Consider the following 22,825-nt stretch of genomic DNA (forward strand, 5'->3'; position numbering starts at 1 on the left):
GGAACATAAGAACATAAGAGAACCCAATATTGGATCAGGCCAATGGCCCATCCAGCCCAACACTCTGTCACACAGTGGCCAAGAATACCAGGTGCCATCAGGAGGTCCACCAGTGGGGCCAGGACACTAGAAGCCCTCCTACTGTTGCCCCCCTAAGCACCAAGAATACAGTGCATCACTTGCCCCAGACTGAGAGTTCCTATCTATACCTTGTGGCTAATAGCCACTGATGGTCCTCTGCTCCATATGTGTACCTAATTCCCTCTTCAAGCTGTCCATACTTGTAGCCGCCGCCACCTCCTGCAGCAGTGAATTCCATGTGGCAGTGAATTCCATGTCATACAGTCTTTTATAATTGTCACACGCAATATTTTTTTTTGATTAACAAATACTATTATATAACTATGCTCCTTTGCCACTTTTATTCACTTTAGCTGGACTTCCACAGACAGTGCAATGGATTGTGCCATGTTTTAAAATGTTTTGAATTTGACATAGAGTTGCATGCTCTAGCAGGATGCCATGTTAAGGGTGGTGAATAGGAATGTAAACGAACCATCACAAAATAGCATGATTGTCCTATTTACTTATTAGTACAGCCTGCCTTTTTTATAGAGTTTCAAGCATGGAAGAAACCAGCCATTTCTCAATTGTGCCTCATGTTCCTTTGCATCAGGAAAAAATGTCATTGAGTCCATAGAATCAAGCCAAATGGTCATTTTAAAAATAAATTTGTTCAAGCTAGAAAAAGAACAATAAAAGCACACATGCAACTTCAGAGTTCCTTCAGCAAAATACATATTGTATAATGAACATCTTTTTTTACTCTTTTATTTTATTCTATTTAAATATTTTAAATTTATTTGAATATTTATTTAAATATTTTATTTTATTTTTATTTTACTATTTATAAATATTCTACTATTTATTCCCAGGAAGCTGTGTCCACTACATCATGCTGTCTTGCCTTTCCCCACCCAGATTGCTGGCAAACACTGTTATATTCAATTTATACCAGTGTCAAAAATCACATACCAAATGAAATGTGAATTCAGTAAATGGTGATTTGTGAGATATTTCTGATCCCTTCAGAGAGTGGAAATTTGTGAATCACATACCAGAAAATACTTTATAATCCTCTGCTCATAATTATGTGTGTCTTACTCTCTCTCTTCAACCTGTCTTGGCCTCAGAAGTACTTTATACTACAGTGACCTTCACAGCTGCTTAGCCTATAAGCCTGCGCAAATAAATGTACAATTGCTATCAGATGTTTTGTCTCACATGCACATGAATCTCTTTTAGACTATCAACATATAATTCTGATCTGTGGAATACATTCCTGGCCTTTTCTTTGTTCCTTATGAATCTAGGAGCAAGGCTCATTCTTGTACTATATTTTCTTTTCTTTTCTTTTAATGATTGCCAAGACTTGATTGCTTCATTCTTTTCCCCCATTTTTTTCATAGCTGTCAGGCCAAATGGTGTGATGAATTTAGATCATGTCTGTGTTCACTACTGGGAGAAAACAGAAACAAGACTTAAGAGGCCAAGTGTATTTACCTCTAAGAATGAGGCAGCTTGGGAGGACCCAATGATTCTGTGACCAGGCAGACACCCAACTCTGTGTAAACATACAGAGATGCCTTGCTGAGCCAGACTACTGGACCATCCAAATTAGTACTGTGTAATATAGTTGGAAGGATGTTCAGCCCCACTGACTGAAATCCTTAGTAGCCAGAGATATTGCAGATTAAACATGAGTGCTTGCAAACAAATTACGTGCTCTGCCACTGAATGCAATGTTGTGCAGATGGTGCAGGCCATTATGGGCTATGTATGTACCATAGTCATGCTGTCCACATGACCATGGAAATAGAGATATTGCAGATTAAACATGAGTGCTTGCAAACAAATCACGTGCTCTGCCACTGAATGCAATGTCGTGCAGATGGTGCAAGCCATTATGGGCTATGTATGTACCATAGTACAGATATTGGTAATGCTGATTAGACTTCAGGTACATTAGAAACACAACTGCCCCATGTTAGCATTAACATAATCTTGGGATTAAGCCCTGTTGCAGATATTTCAGTTCTAAATTTTCATTTTATACTCAGATATGGACACAATTCTTCTTGCGTAAAAACTGTAAAATACTAGGAAGCAATAATCCCCTCCCGGTCTCTGATTCTTATAAACTTCATGACTGCAGTATATATTTTGTATTTGGGCAACCATTCCAGATCGTAGAATATAAAGGGATAATTAGACCTCAGAGGTCTCCTGACATGGAAACAGAAATGCACAGTTCTCTGGTGGTACATTAACTTATTCAAAGTGAGATATTTTCTTTCCATGATATAATATTCCAAATTGTGAATGATATTGTATAATACAATAAAGCCAGTGAAAAATCTTCAAATCACCACTGTTTAAACCTCGCAGTGAGCAGTATATGGGGGCAACATCCACTACTGTCTCATAGCTATATTCCACACATTTCAGAAGACTTTGATGCACATGCTTGTGCCTTATGGAGAAAGATCAAGATGGGCAGCCGTGTTTGTCTGTAGCAGTAGAAAAGAGTAAGAGTCCAGTAGCACCTTAAAGACTGACAACATTTGTGGGAGGGTATGAGCTAGGGTATGCTCTTGTCCCTTATGGTGTGTGAAAATACAACATGGTACTATTTGCATACTTTCCTCCTCAAAACTAGGTGCTTGTAAGATACAATCATAAAAGTTTTACTTAGGTTTGAGTTCTGTCAGAAACAAACAAATACATTATTCATCTCATATTACTGTACCACTGTGAGGTTTTTCTGGGGAGACTGCAATGTGTAGCCAACCCAGAAAACAAACAAACCCTAAAGGACACGTATCCATATAAAAGTATTCATCTGACAGTTCTAAAATAATGCTGAAACTGGCCCCCAGTGAAGATAAGACAGCAGAGAGCTTTGTGTGAATCATGCAGTCTTCAGGCTCAAACACCCAACCATGTTTACACGCACACCCACCACAACTATGGGCTAGGGTAATCGCATGACTGCTGATGGTACGCACAAAAAACTGCAGTTTGTCCTCACTCTGAGCAGGGATTTCTGAGCTCGCCTCTTGCAGTGGACTGCAAAACGCCAATCTGAATCTCACTCTGCTCATGCATTCAGCAGTTGGGCAATTGTTCCAGCTTTTGGGATCAGCAGGCAGGTATAAGTGACCACACTGAGATAAGAACACAAGAACATAAGATATGCCAATGTTGGATCAGGCCAAAGGCCCATCCAGTCCAACACTCTGTATCACAGTGGCCAAAAATACCAGGTGCCATCAGGAGGTCCACCAGTGGGGCCAGGACATTAGAAGCCCTCCCACTGTTGACCCCCCCAAGCACCAAGATGACAGAGCATCACTTGCCCCAGAGTCCCTATCTATACCTTGTGGCTAATAGCCACTGATGGACCTCTGCTCCTTATGCTTATCTAATTCCCTTTTGAAGCCGTCCATGCTTGTAGCCGCCACCACTTCCTGTGGCAGTGAATTCCAAGTGTTAATCACTCTTTGGGTGAAGAAGTACTTCCTTTTATCCTTTCTAACCTGACCGCTCAGCAATTTCATGGAGTGCCCACGAGTTAACCTCTTCCAAAGTCCTCAGATGAGATAATTCTTCTAATATAGAATCCCCACTTCCACTGTGCTGCCTTTGAAAGCTAGTTTACCTCCTAAATTTCAATACCAGACACTAACTCCATTTCCCTGTATTGGATCCCCAAGCATCGAGAATTGACACTAACTCCATTTCCCTGCTTCATGTTGTTTACCTTCCTTGCTCTTATTAACACACTCTGTACATGGCCTACACACTCTCCTGGTTCTAGTAAAGGAAAAAAGAAGGCTCAAATACGCAGCTACTCTGCTCACGCTAGCTATTTTCTCCTCTACCAGAACAACAGAAATGCACAGATAAATTCAGAGAAAATTAGACAAGCTGATGCCACAAGAAGAAGAAAAAGAGATTAGATTTATACCCCGCCCTTCACTACACAAAGGTGTCTCAGTGCGGCTTACAAACTCCTTTCCCTTCCCCTCCCCACAACAGACACCCTGTGAGGTAGGTGGGGCTGAGAGAGCTCTGACAGAATCTGCTCTTTTTCAAGGACAGCTCTTATCAGAACTACAGCTTGCCCAAGATCATCCAGCCAGGTGCAAGTGGAAGAGTGGGGAACCAAACCCGGTTCTCCCAGATTAGAGTCCACGCACTCTACACCAGACTGGCTCTCAAGCAGTTGTCGTGGCCATGGGTGTGTGTGTGGGGGGAAAGCAGCTGCAGAGAACACGACAATCATATGCACCATCCCTGAGGTCTGGACAAATTGAACCGATTCAGTTGACACAGGGGAAGCCTCGGCCTCTGTGCCCTATTGTTGGTTGTCCAGAAGAAATGGTTGGCCACTGTATGAGACAGGACGCTGGACTAGATGGACCATTGGTCTGATCCAGCAGAGCTCTTTTTAAACCTCTCTTAGAACTGCAAAGAAGCCATTCAGCATCTAATGTTTTATTGACCCAGAGGAATGGAAGATGGGGAGATGGGAAACCACTGCAGTGAAAATATTTTTGGTATACGAACTGTAACTTTTTAGTACCTCAGGAGATGGTGTGAGATGCTTTTCCACAGTCCATCTGCTAAAATATGCCACTGAGTATGATTTCATATACAAAGGCACACTGATAAGATTCCCTTTCAGTCAGGAATGAGTTCCTGCAGTAGTTTTTATTTTGTTTTAATTTCACTGTGCTTTCTTGGAAGAATGAAACAAAAAAAGTAATACAGTTTCACAGTCTTCAGAGGTCTCTGTGTTTTTCCACAGGGATACAATTAGGCTTGGTTGATGGACTCAGAAATTACCAAGGGAATGCAAGACAGGCCTTCTGTGCCTGCAAAATAATAGACTGTCCACCTTGTTCCTCTAGAAAAGGGCTGTGCTCTGCTCAGATCCTAGCAACTCTACAAAGCCACCTTCCTTTGGTATAAAGTTTCATCAAAGTCTTCTGTTATGGCCTCCACTGTAAGAAAAGGCAGGATTTTCACCATCTTCAACAGTACAGCTTAGTAATGTTGCCTACAAATTCCACAGTCTACAATCACAAGAATACTTTCCTGAGACTAAAACCCACTAAATAATATGGGACTTTCTTCTCAGTAGACCACCTTATGATTGCTCCCTTTCTACAACTAAACTTGTGTGTGATTTCAATAAGTACAAAAGTTAGGTTTCTTCCAAAAAAGACAATCTCTCTCTCTCTCTCTCTCTCTCTCTCTCTCACACACACACACACACACACACACACACACACACACACACACACAGAGAGAGAGAGAGAGAGAGAGAGAGAGAGATTCTACAAGGTCTCTCCTCCTAAGATACCACTCTCTAAACTGTTATCTTCTTTATTTGTTAATACAATAATATTTTTCCCAAAATAATGTAATAGTGCATTTCATGAAGTGCAGGGAATGTGAACTGTACAAACTGTACATTCATTACATGAAATTTGTGCTTGTGTTTAACAATTAATGAAAAATATTAAGAAGCTATCCCTGTTGAAGTTCTACCCCGTAATGTATTGTTGAATCTAGAAACCTTCCTGAAAACTCCATTTGAACAGAAGCATCCTTTTAGTTCTCCTCTGACAGACCTTTTCAGTGTAGCAACTGAAAACAGAAAGGCAAGATTTCTAGCAGGTGAAGAAAAAAAGGGCTGTCAGCCTCACAAGGCAGTCAGTGCTGCAACTGTTGTGTTTTCCAGCAACATCTTCATGTTGAAGCTTGGCCCGCTAAAATCACAGGGGCAACATCAAAGCTCTCCCTCCAACATATGGCATTAAGCAAGTGAGAAGAACATGAGTGCAAAGGGTGCATGCATTCAATTAAAAATTGCATACACATGTTAAGCATTTTGGAAAAAGAAGAACTCGAAAGGAACCTTGGCCCAACTTGGAGCTTTTCTGGTCTCTCGGGTACAATGTTAGTTTTCCAAAAGTTAGTGAAAGCATGACTTTTAGTACAAAGGCCAGATCAATTCAGTCAAGTGTTTTTTAATATACATGAAAGGTCCTTTCCCTTAGGAATGAGTTACAAAACAGAACAAAAATGTTTAAATTGTGGAAGAAATTCTTAAGAGCAAATGTCTCCCATCTGGATGTCAGCTTCTGCACGCTGGGTGTCACAAGTGCCTGTGCACATTTTGTATACAAAGGGTTGTTGTTGTTTTTTTTTAAAAAAACTTTCCAGACACAGATATTCTTGCCTCCAAGTACTCAGCCTGCTCATGCAAAATAGTTGTTTGTTCATTTCTGAAAGGACAATCAACATATGCCTGGGTTCTTGCATCCATACAGGAGGATGCACTCAAACATCAGGAACAAACCAAACAAGTCATGAGCGAGTTGTTTATGATAACAAATCTTATGCACTTCTTCCTTCCCCTTCCACCCTTCCATTTGCACCACTTCAAGTCTGAAGGTAAGAACTTCCTGGTTTGTAACTAACCACCATTTATTGCTGTATCTGAACTGGAAGCCTTAGCAAATTTCACAGCTCTTCTACAAACCAGAATCTTTAAACCACAGTTTAATCATGGTTTGTTGACAAGAAATAAATCACACTGGGTTGGATCCTAGAGATCCATTCCACTACTGGTGGTATCTTCCCCAGGCTCGATGCTTTCCCTGACACAGGGGTCTCCAGTGAAGAGCTTCTTGCATCAGTGAAAGGCCTTAGCACCAGAAAGTGCCACCATCAACAGAATGGATCCACAGGATCCAACAACTCAGTCTGTTAAAGTGCTGATACATATGTCAGTTCTAACCCAGGAAGTCTTCAGTCTCAGCACAGTGTGTGAGGGGAGAGGGGAGGAACTGTGGAAGAATGAGGAACTCTGAGGCTCAGGCTTGATTAAGCAAACCACAGTAGAATCAGTGTGGTGTAGTGGTTAGAGTGTCAAACTGGATCTGAGATACCTGGGATTAAATCCACATGCAACTATACAGTTGTCAAGCAGCACACTGGGAACTGGTATGAATTTGGGAGGGTCTGGGAATATGGGTAGCATTGGCACAATGGAGATTTTTAATTTATTTTTCTCCCAACAGCCAACAGAGTGTTGGCAGGAAATGAGAATTCCAACAGAGATCTGGAAATCCTAAGCCATGAAGCTCATAGTGTGACCTTGGTACAGTTGCTCTCTATCCTAATCTACCTCACAGGGTTGTTAGTATAAAATGAGGAAGGAAGAATCATGTACGCTGCTACAAGTTGTTTGAAGGAAGGGTGGAACTGAAATGTCCTAGACAGAGAGCAAACCTTGACTCTTGCTTTCAAAGCAGAGTTTGTTTAAACTTGGCAAAATATTTCCAGTTACATATCTAGGAGGACAGATACTTCTAATTATGATGTGAGGCAGGTTCATTGCTTACAGTACACTGGTGTTTCTTAACGTAAACTGTTTCTGAATCTGCCCCACACTGCTATGCATAAAGTCTGCATGCTGTTGCCAGAGGTGCTGCCTTTTACTCTTGGGTAGCCCCAATAGCAAGGACACCCCACTTCTAACCTGACCCAGAGACCCACAAAACTCAGGCCAAGGAAGGCACTCTTGGTTCTGAAACACAGAGCTAGCCACAGCTCTGAAAAAGGGGTCTCCATTTTCAGGTGACAGACAACCTCGGAGCAAGCCTCCAGTCTTCCCCCTCCACCCAGCAGAGATTATGCTTATGGAATAACCATGAGTTCTAACAGGTAACGTATCTACATTTCTAAAGTCTATTTAATTCTTTGTCTGAATACTTGTCTTTTCTACTCTGTACCTCAAGATACCAGGATAAAACCAATCAAGCATTCAAATTATTAACGATCCTTCCTAACGCTAATAAGGGACGTCTCCCACATTTTGTTTGCCCTGGGCAGGACCATTAGTGGTCAGAAAATCCATTTAACTAGCCACCCAACACCTGGTTTCTATTGTTAAACCCAGACCCTGCCTCTCTAGAAGCTCATTGGTTACATCTAGGCCTTGCCCATCCTGATGCCACACACCCCTGGGACTCATCATTGGTCCAGGAAATCTATTGTTCTCACCTGAGACCCCAGGACCACCCATTGGTCTGCATTGTCTTCCATAGGGTATATCCCAGCCTAAACATGGCCTCAGACCATGTGTTTTCTGCCATAATCCAAAATGGCAGTCCACCCCTGAACTCTCTGAGTTTAGGCCATAATCCTTTCTTCATGGACCTCTGCACATCTGGACAGGTTGTATTACCCCTCTATAAGCTATCGATCACCTCTGCTTCCTTATAGTTCTATATTGTGTGTGTGAGTGTTTGAATATTGTTTGTATGCTTGAGAATGTTTAGTAAAGAAATCATTATTTTAGCCACCCGGTTTCTGTGTCTGTTCCTGGGTTCTTGGGAATTCTAACTCTGGTATACACAGGTCAGATCCTATAGATAAGCCAATTGCATATTAATAATTATAATTCCCCATCTTTATTAAATAATAGAGCAATTTGGCTAACAATGCCTCAGGGTAAATGCTCTAGTAAGTGAGCTTTTATGACACAGAATGCTTGACCTAGATTAGCCTTTAATTGTTGTTTTAAGACTGCCTCTTGGGAGAAATGAGCATGAACCAGTACATCTTCCCACCGAGACACAATGACAACAAACCCATGCTGTAGATTTGCACAATGGTGCAAAGAATAGGGCAGAAACATCCCTCTGATCTGTACTTGTACAAGCAGGGTAGCAGTGGGAAAAATCAAGGCACTGCAGGGCAGTAGATCAAACTGGTCTGGCCCACATGCAACAAACTTGATGGGTGCATCAGGGGCCGATGGCAGATATGGGTCCATACATATTTTGTGTAGGGTCCAAAAAGTCACAGCTTGAACTATGCCAACTGAATCTCCTATTGTGCTCATTCACATCTTCAGATGTTTTCAGAGATGCTAAGGTTAACTATTCCATCAGCTTTGATCCATTGTGAACTAGCTGTGTACAAGCTTTAAATTCATACATTCAGTTTAAGTGATAGCCACGACATGGTAGCTGACAGCCCACACAGACCTCTTACTCCAAGTATGTTTCTCACTTGGACATAGCTGCTCAGTGCAAACAAAATAATTAACCCCATAACTTAATCATATGACAATCATACCTATAACCTGTTATAGCTGATTATCATGAGATTCTTCTGAAATGCTTTTCTACCTTAGCAGAATGTAGTCATAAGGCAAATTAACGATGAATTCTGTTCTGTAACTGGCTAACAAAAGAAATAAAAGGGGTGGAGGGGCAGAGTAGAGGAGCTGAAGAATTGGGTTTGGAGGTAGGGGAAATCAAGCTACAAGTTTAACAATCACACATAATGCTACTCAATATAACAGTTCTGTGGCTCCTAGAAGACTAACACAATTAGCATGTGCATAAACTTTCACGGAATGGAACTTCATATAGCTCCTCACACATTAGGGAATACACAGGTTTGGTCTGGGTTCCCACTGTGTAACAGATATAACAACATTACACGTGAGACATGGGTTCTCACATAGTGTCTGATGAGGATCACAGTGGGTGTACAGTGGAAGCTTTTGCCTTTCCCCACAAACCATTTCCCCAGCCTTTAACACTCCCAGAGGACAGCTACTAGGCCTGTTGGGGAAACCTATGTGTATCCCAAGAAACATGTGGGTCTCCCCAAAGAGCTCCCCAAATAATATGTGAAGAAGCTTATTATTGTTAGTCTTTCAGGTTCCGAAGGATTTGAGATGGTGTCTTTTTTTGCTATTACATACTAACACAGCTATCCCTTCAGAATTTGCTACTGAATATAGTACTCGTAAACGGTACTAACATAACTTATTTAGTATTCATGTGGAGGTTTTTTCCCTCCTTTACATCTGTGCAAACAAAATAGCCACATGCAGAGTTATTTCTCTTAAGTATCTGGCAAGGCATATGACTGTTAGAAATTCTGTCTTGGTTAAAACAAAATTTAGCGCTTGTTAAAGCGTTAAGAGAAATGCTGATGGAATCAAAGCCAGTCTTCTGATAAAGCCGTAAAATCACCTCCAACACACAAATGTGACTGAACGCTACCATTAGGCTCTCATGCAGTCTGTTTCTCCTGCAACCAGCAATTAGCTACATAACCCTTCAGTGTGGTAACTGACTTCAGAGAATAATCTTGTGTGGTAGCAGGACCCACATTCTTTCAGATATTTTAAAAACATCAAAAAAAACCTTTTACAATGTTTCTAATTCCACATTGTGAGCCGCCTTTTGTGCTGTTTGCATGACAGAAGGGCAGGGTAGAAATTGTCTTGATAAATAAGTAAATAATGTGTGATGTGAATGACAACTTTGTGTAGTCCATTTTCTCTCTCTTACTATATACCCACAGAAAGCAGTCTGTGAGCACATTAAGCTGTCCACGGCAAGATTTCCAACAGTTGTTCTCTAAATATACTTGGGTAAACTGGTGTGGTAAACCAGAATTCTGAACATCCACTGTACATAACGCACAGTTTAACTTCCTTTAGGTTTTTTGCCTTTCACTTCAATTATGTCAGATGCATCTCATTAAATTTCACACACCTTGTGGGGGGAAATATATAATGGTGCGGTACTTGCTATAAATGCAATTTGGTTTTAGAGGAGGAAGATGTCAAAATGTGTTCCTTACTGAATATATATAAATATATATATATTATTTTTTTTGGTAAGAAACCAAGACTGAAAGGGTTAGAGTGTGTTACTGCAGCGGTTATCAGCAGACAGCCACCTAACCTTTGGTACTTACAGGTATTTTATGGCTCTTGATCATATTATCAAATTCTTCATTAATTTTTTTGTATTTTTCTTCAGTGCGTGGGGTGAGGGCGTAAGAGGAGTCGGGATCGGGGCTTTCACAGCCTTTGTTTTCTTTCTTGTTCAATGCCTGCCAGGTTCAGAGAAATATCAGAAAGTAAAACAAATGAAAGGGAGCTTGGAGTACTTACACATAATCTTTGCCTGCTGATCATTAGATCAATATCTTCATTAATTTTCCTGTACTTGTCCTCAGACTCAGGGCTGTGACCTACTGAATCGTCTGCATCGGGGTCTGGACTGTCACAGCCATTAAGTCCTTTCTTTCTCAATGTCTGAAATACATAATTTGGAAAGTTCAAGCCTTGACACAGGCTGCCAGAGAGAGCCAGGGCCACTGCTATCATGCAGGCTGCCTGGTGGTTAAAGGCTGTTACATTTCACAATAGGGAGAGAAAGAGAAAAGAGACGCATTAGGTCAACAAACTGCAGCTCCTGTTACCAGCAGCAAAGAGAGCCACCGTGACCTCTCCTGAAGCTGGAGTCAGTCAATACAAGGATACAATCTAATAAAAAAAAAGTATCTGGTACCATCTACACTTTCCCCTGCAACAGAAATATCAGTGGGTTACACATTTCAGGAGTCGCATCCGTGAAAGCATACGGAGAAGGGTAAGGTGGTTGATCAAGGAAGGGCTTCCCGCAATTCTTTGTGTGGCAGAATAGAGATCCTTCTGCAACAAGGCCAGACCCACACATTGTTGGATATTGTACTCTCATTGTGTTACAATTATCGTTCCCTTCCTGGATAATTTTTGGTACACACAGGAAAATCTAGAAGTGAATGATTACTGCAGTGCAATAGTATCACAATAACCAAAGATCCATCCTAACAGAACTCAAATAAAGATGTTAAGGAGCAAATCAGAGATCCATGATCAGCCTTGGATTGCGGCTCTGAGGAGAACGCTGTAAGGCTTTCACGCTGTGCCCTTTTCCCCTGATATAAATCTCTCTTTCCTATACCCAAGGTTAATATTTGCCTACCCAGGAACACATTTTTTTTACAGAGCAATATCTACTTACATTTGATTTTGAAAGGAGAGATGGTGGACAGGAAAAGGTTAAACAATACTGTGGCTTCAACAAGACTTGCCCCCCTACTCTGAATGAAACAAACAAACAAACAAACCCAAAGACTACATCTAGTTTGGTCCTAAATCAGGATACCCATGTTATACATTTCTACCACATTCTCAGTCACATAACAAAAATGTTAACAGGTGAAGAAGCTTTAAAGAACTGGTTTCATGCTTATGAGAATTAAGATGAATAAACAATACACTGAATGGAATTTCAGCTTCAGAATGGATGAAATGTCCTAATAAAGATTCCTTCTACCTAAACTCAGCAAGGAAAATTGAAAATAATGTACAGATGTCATGAAACTCATGTTAAGATTCCCATTCAGCTGCCAAGCTCTTTACGCAGTTTGGGGCAAGTCCCTACCTCTTAGCCCAACCAACTGCACAGATATGTTATGAGGATGAAAGGAAACAGCCACCTGTTCTCTGAACTCCTTAGAGTATAGGCAGTATACAAATGTGACAACTAAGAATAATTACAAACGCATCATTTGATTTCTTTTTAAGAAAGCCACTGAGCACATGCAGTGGGCTGCTACTAGACCCTTTGTTTGGGGTGGCAACAATCCAACACAGAACAGGCAATGTTTAAACCTACTGAAAGTAACTTTGGGTGAGACTGAGGCTAAGAGCCACTGCACATAGGGAATGTCATGAATGCTGTACGTGGAACATACATTTAATGTGCACATCACATTTTAATCACCCATTCAGAGTTACAATATCACAGTTTCTGCCACAGTGCATACCAGTGGTTAGAATAAAGAGACCTGAGTTCAAATCTAGCCTTTAAAACACTACCACCTTTGCCACCTCAGGGGCATTAATATGATGCAAAAGCAAATCGTCTAATACCACAGGGTAACCTCTGACATACAGGTGTATTTCAAAAGCATCTCCACAAATCCAAGTTCTTTTTCCTCCTTGAGGCAGCATATATTTCTGAGTTATGACTTTGGTGTAAAGAACAGGGCAGAGCATGTGGAAAGGCAGACTGGAGGGGGGGAAAATAGCACAGGACCTGATCTGCTATGGTTTCTTTGCTGTTGCTGAAAAACTGACTCTCTTCTGCAAGCTCCTAGCATGTAAGGATGCCAGCTGGACAGGGGGGAAATCCTATCTTTTTAATACTGAGCAAAATGGGCAACTGAAGCTTTCCATGGCACAAAGATAAATAACATCACCTGATAATTGTTTGAAGATCAAATGGATATTAAAGGGATAAGTAGAAGGACCAGATTAAATGCTAACAACCCTACTTGGTTTCTGTAAAAGGATGCAAACATCACTAGATGGTAATGCTTGTTGCCATTCCAGCCAAGTGAAAATCAAGGAGCCACAAGACTGCCAGGTCCCCCCTAGCCAATACCGGAAATATGATTTTTTAAACTCTTTCATTTGTATACTATAATTTTTGCCTCATTCATCACCACTTCAACATCTATGATTTTGCTAGAATGTATTAAGCCTTCAGTTCTATGCTCTCCTACCTGAAAGTAAGCCCTACCAGCCCTACCAAAAAAACAGGTCTTGGATTTCTCATTCTAAATTTAGCATACTTTTATTTGTCATACTATTCAGTCAGAAAATTTGACTTCTGAAGTCACTTTTGGGCCTAAAGGATCGATAAAGGACTTCTGTTAATGAAGCTTGATTCCCCCCAGTCATCCCTGCTTGCTTCGGATCTGAAATGTCTTTCTCTGTCATTGAAGGCCAGCCAGGTCTTACACTCCTTGCTCCCATTAGGAAGATTTATGTCTTGGGTAACTCAAGGAGGCAGAAATCTGTGCAGTATATTCCCAAATCACCCCCACTGTGAGTACAGAGACTGCCACTGTATTTGGCAATGCAGAAAGTTCAATAAAAGCGCTAGACAGCAAAACACCATTTAAAAATGGATTCATTTTTGATGCAGCAATGTATTTTTAAAAAAGCAAACACCGCAATGTTCAGGACTTCAGTTCAACAAACTCACAGTGCAGCAGACAAACCAATGAAGTCAAAGTTCTCAGGTCTATCCATGGCCAAGGTTCCGTATCAATACTAGATTATCCAAGCAAGCAAATAGCACAGCCCACTTGATGAACTGATTGTGTACATTTGTATTATTTCTTTTAAGCAAGCCATTTTGAGTTAGAGATAACATGGCATGAAATGTTTTAAATAAAAAAACAAACAAGATTTAGATACAGATTTGAAACAGAAAAGGAAGGGACATGGGAAAGGAGGACATGGACAGACCAGGGTCATCCTATCTCTTCAAAGATGGCTCTCAGCAAGTTCTAATCATGGACTCCTTCATAGCCCTCTTATTTTGAGGATGGTAACGGTGGGGGGGGAAGGTATGTATGTCTTAAAGAATTTCTGGATTTGGCCCTATGGTCTCCACTCACTGATTCCTAGTCCATATCCTCTGCTTTTCTGTCATTCTTTCCAACTTCAGGATGTTCTGAAGCTCTTATGTCTTCATGCTTAATTTGGTCATTGAGACAGAATACCAAATGTATATACAACTGACACATGGTTTGGGAATAACCCACTAGGAACTTCTACCACAGAAACCCCCTTTGACTGGAAGATAAACAACCCAAGAGGCTTGAGTGAAAGACATTTCTGTTGGTTTACATCCTCAGACATCAACATCCCCGGGTAGTGGCAGGACTTGAGTTTAGTCATCCAGAAACTCATCAAGAAGGGAGGGGGAGTACATGAGTGCACATCAACTGATCTGAAAACATGCGAGTTGGCTCCCCGTTCTGTGAGAGCTCAGCAGTTTACAATCTGACACAAGACTACATCTCTAGGCATCAGCAATCTTATTTATCCTAGATATCCACACCTGTCAGCGACTCTGCACCTGTTGTCTACTCTGGCACAGACCAAATGACAGCAGCCAATCGTAGCTGCTTCTATTGCAACATGGCCATAGATGGCTTTTCTTGGCTGTGCCTCTACAGGCTGGGACTGCTAATCTCTGTGGATTTCAGCAGTCTGCTTTCTGTACTTCATAATGCTGTCATAATTTTCAACTCTTCACTGTGCAAGAAGTGTTTGAGAAAGTCACTCTCCTGCTTCATTTTTTAAACATCTTCCTTTTCACATTAGTTCTCAGAATGATTTCAAATTTGTTCACATACAAAGCACAATAGTACTAATAATAAAGTGATTGTTTCCACTTGGAATAAGATAGTCCCTTGCTGTAAAACAGCTCTTTAGCCCAACTATAGGAACAGCAGATAGACATACTCACAGAACAGAAAGGTATAGTAACAAAGGATAATAAATATAATGAGAATAGAAGTCAAAGATTAATAGGCTTCTTGTATTTTAGCTGACATTTTTTGGGCTGGATCCAAAGTATCTTCCGCTCACAGAATGGTTTATACTTCCTGCTAGAACACTTGGCATGAAGAATGAAACTTAAGGCAGAATGAAATATTATGTTCAGGGAGAAATCCTAAACAGGTCTACTCAAGACTAAGTTCCTTTTTAATCAGTGGGGTTTACCAGGGGTCTTTTCGTAGAAAAAGAGTTGCAGGAGCTAATTAGCATATGGTATGCTAATAAGCTACTACACTATTACCATATGCCACGCCCCCTGACATCACCGGAAGAGATGTCAGAAGGGGAAGCAAAGGGGGGGGCCTCTTCAAAAGCCTCCCCTTCCCTTCCCCAGCTGACCGGGGGGGGGGGAACGAAGAGAGAAGGAGTTTAAAGTTTAAACCCCTTCCCACTAGAGTTGGGCCACAGAAGGAGAAAAGAGGGAAGGAAAGAGAGAGAGTAAAGGAAAGAAGGAAGGAAAGAGGGAAAGAAAGAGAAGGAAAGAAGGAAGAAAAGAAGGAAGGAAAGAGGGGATAAAAAGAGAGAAGGAAAGAGGGAAAGAAAGTGAAGGAAAGAAGGAGGGAAAGAAAGAGAGAAGGGAAGAAGGAGGGAAAGAAGAAAAGGAAAGGAGGAAAAGATGGCAAAGAGATGGAGGGAGGGAGGGAGGCTCTCCCACCCCCCCATCAAGCTCCCGCCACCCTCCATGGATCCCTTACTTACCACTTCAGCACGGGCCCGGGGCACCTGGCGGTGGGGCTCCCCAGGCTTCCCCCAGCCTCAGAGTTCCTGCGTGGGCCCAGGGGACCCGGCTGCGGGGCTCTCTGGGCCTGCCCCTGGCTCCAGCGCTTCGGCGTGGGCCTGGGGGAACCAGCAGCTAGGCTCTTCTGTCCTCCCCTTGGCCCCAGTACTTCAGCATGGGCCTGGGGAATCTGGTGGTGGGGCTCTTCGGGCCTCCCCCTGGCCCTAGCGCTTTGGCGCGGGGAGCTGGGGGCGGGGCTTGCTGCGCCACCACTTGCGTTGGCTCCTGGGCTGCCAAAGCAGTGCTCCGGCCCCAAAAGACCCCTGGGGTTTACACCCATTAAAGTATTCTTAGGATTGCAGCCTTAGTTCCATTGTTGTTGCTGCTGTTTTTTAAAAACTTCAAAAAATGTTCTAAGTGCAGCTGCTCCGGCTGCTTTTTTTTTGGGGGGGGGACATAACATGAGGGGAAGTGGAGCTAAGTCTTTAACTCTGCCCTCCCCTTCCATTTCCCTCCTAAAAAAAGCCATCCCAACCTGCTTTTACCCCATCTGTGGAAAACATACGGGAATCTGTATTCCCTCCCTAGGAAAAAACAAAACAAAACCAGGAGCAAAAGTGGAGCCCTGAGTTGTTGTTTTTTTCTAATGGAAACCTGGTTCAGGGAGAAAAGGGCTAAAAAGCTCCTCTCCTGCCCATGCCATTCTTCCACTGAAGGGAAACAAAAAAGCCCTGGAAGCCATCTTTGGAGAAGAACATATTCTTTTGAAATTATCACATAAGAACATAGAACATAAGAGACGCCAATGTTAGATCAGGCCAAAGGCCCATCCAGTCCAACATTCTGTATCACACAGTGGCCAGAAATCCGGTGCCATCAGGAGGCCCACCAGTGGGGCCAGGACATTAGAAGCCCTGCAGTGAATTCCAAGTGTTAATCACTCTTTGGGTGAAGAAGTACTTCCTTTTATCCGTTCTAACCCGACCGCTCAGCAATTTCATGGAGTGCCCACGGGTTCTTGTATTGTGAGAAAGGGAGAAAAGTACCTCTTTCTCTACCTGCTCTTTCCCATGCATAATCTTATAAACCTCGATCATGTCACCCCTCAGTCGTCTTTTCTCCAAGCTAAAGAGCCCTAAGCGCTTTAACCTTTCCTCATAGGGAAAGTGTTCCAACCCTTTTATCATTCGAGTTGCCCTTTTCTGCACTTTTTCCAAAGCTATAATATCCTTTTTAAGGTGTGGTGACCAGAATTGCACACAGTATTCCAGATGAGGTCGCACCATTGATTTATATAGCGGCATTATGATATTGGCTGATCTGTTTACAATACCCTTCCTAATAATCCCCAGCATAGCATTGGCCTTCTTTATTGCAGTCACACACTGTCTCGACATTTTCAGTGAGTTATCTACTACAACTCCAAGATCTCTCTCTTGATCTGTCTCTGCCAGTTCAGACCCCATCAATGTGTATTTATATTTAGGATTTTTGGCTCCAATGTGCATCACCTTGCACTTGGCCACATTGAACCCCATTTGCCATGTTGACGCCCACTTGCCCATCTTTGACAGATCCCTTTGGAGTGCCTCACAATCCTCACTGGTTTTCACCACCCTGAACAACTTCGTATCATCTGCAAATTTAGCCACTTCACTGCTTACTCCCAACTCCAAATCATTAATGAACAAGTTAAAAAGCAGTGGACCAAGTACTGATCCCTGTGGTACCCCACTGCTTACCCCCCTCCACTGGGAGAACTGCCCATTTATACTCACTCTCTGTTTTCTATTAATTAGCCAGTTTTTGATCCATAAAAGGACTTGTCCTTTTATCCCATGATTTTTGAGCTTACTTAGGAGCCTTTGATGAGGAACTTTATCAAAAGCTTTCTGGAAGTCAAGGTAAACAATATCTATTGGATCCCCCTTGTCCACATGTTTGTTCACCCCCTCAAAGAACACTAACAGGTTAGTGAGACAAGATCTTCCCTTCAAAATCTTAGATCTTATCACAGATCTAAATTTAACATATAGTCCCACCTGTAATCCAAAAATTTTCTTTGTTTTGTACCACCTCTTATAGACTGTGCTGGTGGGTATTTTCCTTCTTTGTACAGTTATTTGGATATAACTGTTTGAACTTTTTTGAACTAACTCAATTCTTAGAGCAGCCATAGAGTGTATAATTTCAGAGTGTTTTGTTTCCTTACAGACCAGATAAATAAAATCTATTCAAGATCCTAAAATAGGATTCACGGGGGGTAATGCTAACTACTTTTAACTAATACTTGGTGTGAACTCTCTAAAACTGTATGTATAGTAAGTAAAGGTACAGTGCAGTTATCCCAGATTATTTTTGAAATGATGATTTAGGGACAATTTAAACACTCCAACACATCATTTGATTTCTCATCAACACTTTTGTTACAATACATCAGTGACATTCAGCTCAACATGTGATCTGTTTTCATTTTAAAACATTTTGCTTTAGTTAACGTCTGGTGATATGAAAGGTCTGCCTTCTGTGATTAATCTGTGATGCTGTGTTGCATGTGCAAGCAGCTTACACCATTCTCCTTGCTTCCATTTTATCCTCATAATGACCTTGTGAGGTAGCTTAGGAGAGAGAGAGTGACTGCTCCAAGATCACCCAGCAAGCTTCCATGTGAGTTTGTTGGTTCAACCTGGATCCTAGTCTAACTACCACACCTCACTGTTTCTCTGTTGATATACCAGTCACTGGATGCCTTAGCATCATTGTGGCATTCCCAAAGGCCGAGTTGTGGAACATAAGTGTGGGAAGTAATATCAGATGAATTTCGGGTGTTGGGGAAAAGGTTGTAATGAGGAGAGTTTGGAAGGCTGATTCAGGATACACTGGACAGGAGTGCATATGTCACCTCCTCTTTTGCCTTGCTATGCCACTTTCCCAGCTCCCCTCTGCACTGCTGTTCCCATTCCCCTACTGTTGCTGCTACCATCACTACTATTGCTAAAATTCAAGCATGACATTCTCACTGAAGAATAAGGTAAGCCTCCACAGATATGAGGCTACTACTATGAATTCTCTATCACTTTTATTGCAATCCTAAAGTGGACTTAGAATGGTGTAACTCTGTTTAGGGTTGCATTGTCAGACTATACAGTGTGCCACAAGCAAAAGAAATTCCCCAAGAACAGAAACCAAGGCAAGTTCTCTTCACATGTGTTACAAGCAGATACTTGGTGCACCACAGCCACTGTGTCCTTTCCTTCCAGAAGCATCAATGTTAAGTCCAAATTGGCTACTGACTCCTTTCATTTCCTGCCCATTCAGAATGAAGGAGCCAGCTGGGGCTGAAACAGAAGTTTCTATGAATAAGAAATAGAGGACAGAAGGCATTTGGGTAAGGAAAGTGCTTTTTGCTAACTTCTGCACAGACTTATTTTAAAAAAATGAAATTTCTTTTTAAAAATCTGATTTGGTACAGAACAATTACTGGGAGGTAGCCCCATTGAATAGACCTGGTATCTGAGTAGAGCTGCACAGGATTTCACTACAAAAATTAGCAAATGGTGTGTGTGCATGTGTGTGCGTGTATGTGAAGGGTTACCCCCAGAATAAGATATAAGGGTTCAGTCATTATATTTGAAAATCCTGCTAAGGCTTGTGCTCAGTGTAAGGGAAGACATGAGACTGTAGCAAGAGTTAATCAATGATGAGGGAAAGGAACTCCGTGCATACTCAGAGGTACTTTTCCTTACTGGTATAGGACTGGATCCAGTGATGCACAAGTGGAAACAGAAATGGATTTAGCATGGTTCCACATATGCAAAATCTAGTGCAAAGCTCAGCACTTTCCTCCTTATGTATTATAGTGCGTAGAGATTGGTAAAACAAGATCTTGCACAAGAAGAACCCCAAGTGAGGAATATAATAAGCTTGATTTAGCAGAAGCTGCTACCTCAGTCTTTTTCTTGCATTTCTGCTAGCACAAACAGAAATTGTGCACAGGATCCAACCCATAGTGTCTGAAAGCAAACTCCTGGGCTAAGCCCTGTTAAGGTTTCGGAACAAATTTAAGCAATTTATTCCAGAGACAAATTCAAGCAGGGTAGCCTATCCCGTTAGTCTGTTGCAGTCAAACAAACAAACCCTCTTGTACCACCTTAAAGACCAAGAGGTTTGTTGGCGCATAAGCTGTCATGCCTACAGCCTATGTCATCAGATGTATGATGTGAATCTTTAGTCAGCAGATATAGCTACACACATAGATAGGGAAGGGAAAAACTATATACGGTGGCAATAAAAGACCATGAAATAAAAAAGGTACAGCTTATGACATTTCTATGCAAACTCAGAAGCACAAGAGAACCACATTCAAACAGCTGTAACAGTACCTGTTTACGCCCTACTTAATGCAATTTAATCTGTTGGTAAATACTAATTCATCAATAATTTATGCAACAATAAACCTGTTTTCAGAATGTATAAGGAAGGAGAGTGATTGTACCACTCACTAGAATGCATTCTGGCACAGAGTTAAGATCCTTTACAATTAATAAGGGTTATATATTTCATCTCAAGATGTCATAGTCCTGCTATATACTGCATTGGTCAGGCCACTGTGCAGTTCTGGAGACCTCACTTCAAAAAGGATGTGGACAGAATGGAGCAGGTGCAGAGGAGAGTGATGAGGATGATCAGGGGCCTAGAGACCAAGCCTTATGAGGAAAGGCTGAGGGACTTGGGACTGTTTGGTCTGGAGAAGAGGAGGTTGAGGGCAGATTGCTCTCTTTAAGTTATTGAAGGGTTGTCACTTAGAGGAGGGCAGGGAGCTGTTCCTGTTGGCAGCAGAGAATAGAACTCACAATAATGGGGTTAAATTAACGGCAGGAAGGTACCGGCTGGATATTGTCAGCTATGCTGCCATGGGGGTTGGGATGGTCAGGCAGAGTCAGTGTAATAGCTATTGCATTCCTTTCTGTGCTTCGCACTGAAATGCTTATCTGTAACGATGTGCAGGTGGGAGTTGTGTTGTCTGCTTTTTTCCAGGGAGCCGTGGGAGAAGGCAAGTTCCCAGCTTTGGCTAGAAACCGTTTGCTAGCTTCATCCCGCGCGCGGGTGGGTGCCTAATTGGCCAGCGCAGTGGGGGGTGCATACGAATGCCCTATATCTTATTATGTCCAAGGGGCAACTGCCATTCTTAACAGTGACTATGTTAACGCATCTATAGCTCTTCAATAAAAGTATTACCTTTCCTGAAAGCGTGTACTCCATTGTTGGCTGTGGGTTCTGGCAGATATTAGGAAAACTTTTTACAGTAAGAGTTGTTCAATAGTGGAATCAGCTGCCTAGGGAAGTGGTGAGCTCCCCCTCATTTGTAATCTTTAAGCAGTGGCTAGACAAACACTTGTCAGGGATGCTCTAGGCTGATCCTGCATTGAACAGGGGGTTGGACTAGATGACCTGTATGGGCCCTTCCAACTCTGTGATTCTATGTTAAATAAATTAAAATTCAAAAAATATTATATTCCAGAAAATTCAGGAATATTTCCATGAACCCACATTGTGTTGTTCAGGTACTAATGACAAGGTGCATAAAATTGTAACTTACTTATTGGTGGTGGTGGAAAGTGCTGACAAGTAGGGTTGCCAAATCCTGAAATCTTACTGGCGGGGGAGGCTCCGTCCTGGTCGGGAGCCGGCTGTGTGTGTGCGCGCGCCGCCACGACGTCACCGGAAGTGATGTTAGACGTTGCTGACGTTGGGGGCGTGGTCGAGCTCGTAGGGGGGGGACATATGGTTCCCCCCCCGACGAGCTCAGCCACGCCCCAAACGTCAGCAATGTAGCTGCGTCACCTCTGGTGACGCAGCTTCGGGGGCGGGGTTCCCCCCGGGCCCCGATTCCGCCGGGGCGGAACTCGGGGCTCCGAAGCGGGGGATTCCCTGCCCCCCGGGGTCATTTGGCAACCCTACTGACAAGTCTTGCTTGAGGTAACAATATACCTTGAACAGACACTGCTAGAAATACGTGTCAAACCAAGAACTATGTAGTTTATTTAATGATGTGTGTGTACATATGATTAATTTTTATTTTAAAATACTGAAATTTAATTTATTGAAATTCAATTGATTTCCATTCTGCCAACACAAGGAAAAGGTTAATTAATAGACACAGATTCCAGCACTATAACTTGATGATTTTACCATTCTGTTCAGTCCCTGAAAATATAAAGGCATTTCAAGTGCAATTCTGCACCTTATGCAGACATAAACAAAGACTTTACACTGAGTGTACAAGGAGCCACACTCAATGTGGGTTCTTGAATTAGAGTACCTACTTTTTAGATATGAATGCTTAGAAGCTAGTGTAGCCAACTCAGGGTTGTGTAATCCCTGGGGATTTGTGGGTGGAGCCTGGGGAAGGACCTCAATGGGGCATAATGCCATGGAGCCCACCCTTCAAAGCTGCCATTTTCTTCAGGGGAGCTGATCTCTATAGGCTGGATATGAATTGCAATTCTGGGAGATATTCAGGGCATCCCTGGAGGGTGACAACCCCTATGTTACACTTATCTCTAATATTAATGTGTTATGGTTTTATTTGTGCAGTCAAAACAAATCAGATATCTACTGGAAATATATATTGTGTGAACTGCATTTGAGAATCAAAGAAATGTACTATATTTGAATAAATATATCTAAAATACTCCACCGTGTTTCTGTGCTGTTTTGCTATCTCAAACTGCAGCCACCTCTAC

General features: G+C 42.1%; 1 protein-coding gene across 9 annotated transcripts in view; it reads right to left on the reverse strand.

Moving 5' to 3' along the window:
* MEF2C (myocyte enhancer factor 2C) overlaps positions 1–22,825 on the reverse strand; it is a 242,606-nt gene that overhangs the window by 61,017 nt on the left and 158,764 nt on the right. For 6 of the 9 annotated variants that reach the window (XM_015418724.1, XM_015418718.1, XM_015418716.1 and 3 more), the window contains 2 exons: positions 11,150–11,209; positions 10,867–11,004 (listed from right to left, as the gene is read on the reverse strand). In XM_015418724.1, coding sequence (XP_015274210.1) covers positions 10,867–11,004; positions 11,150–11,209 — 198 coding nt within the window. Of the gene's footprint in view, positions 1–10,866; positions 11,005–11,065; positions 11,210–22,825 lie in introns of all 9 variants that reach the window. The other 3 variants (XM_015418725.1, XM_015418722.1, XM_015418723.1) reach the window with 2 other exon arrangements.

Source organism: Gekko japonicus, unplaced genomic scaffold, assembly GCF_001447785.1.
Source record: "Gekko japonicus isolate JY-2015 unplaced genomic scaffold, Gekko_japonicus_V1.1 scaffold788, whole genome shotgun sequence".
Lineage (NCBI taxonomy): Eukaryota > Metazoa > Chordata > Lepidosauria > Squamata > Gekkonidae > Gekko > Gekko japonicus.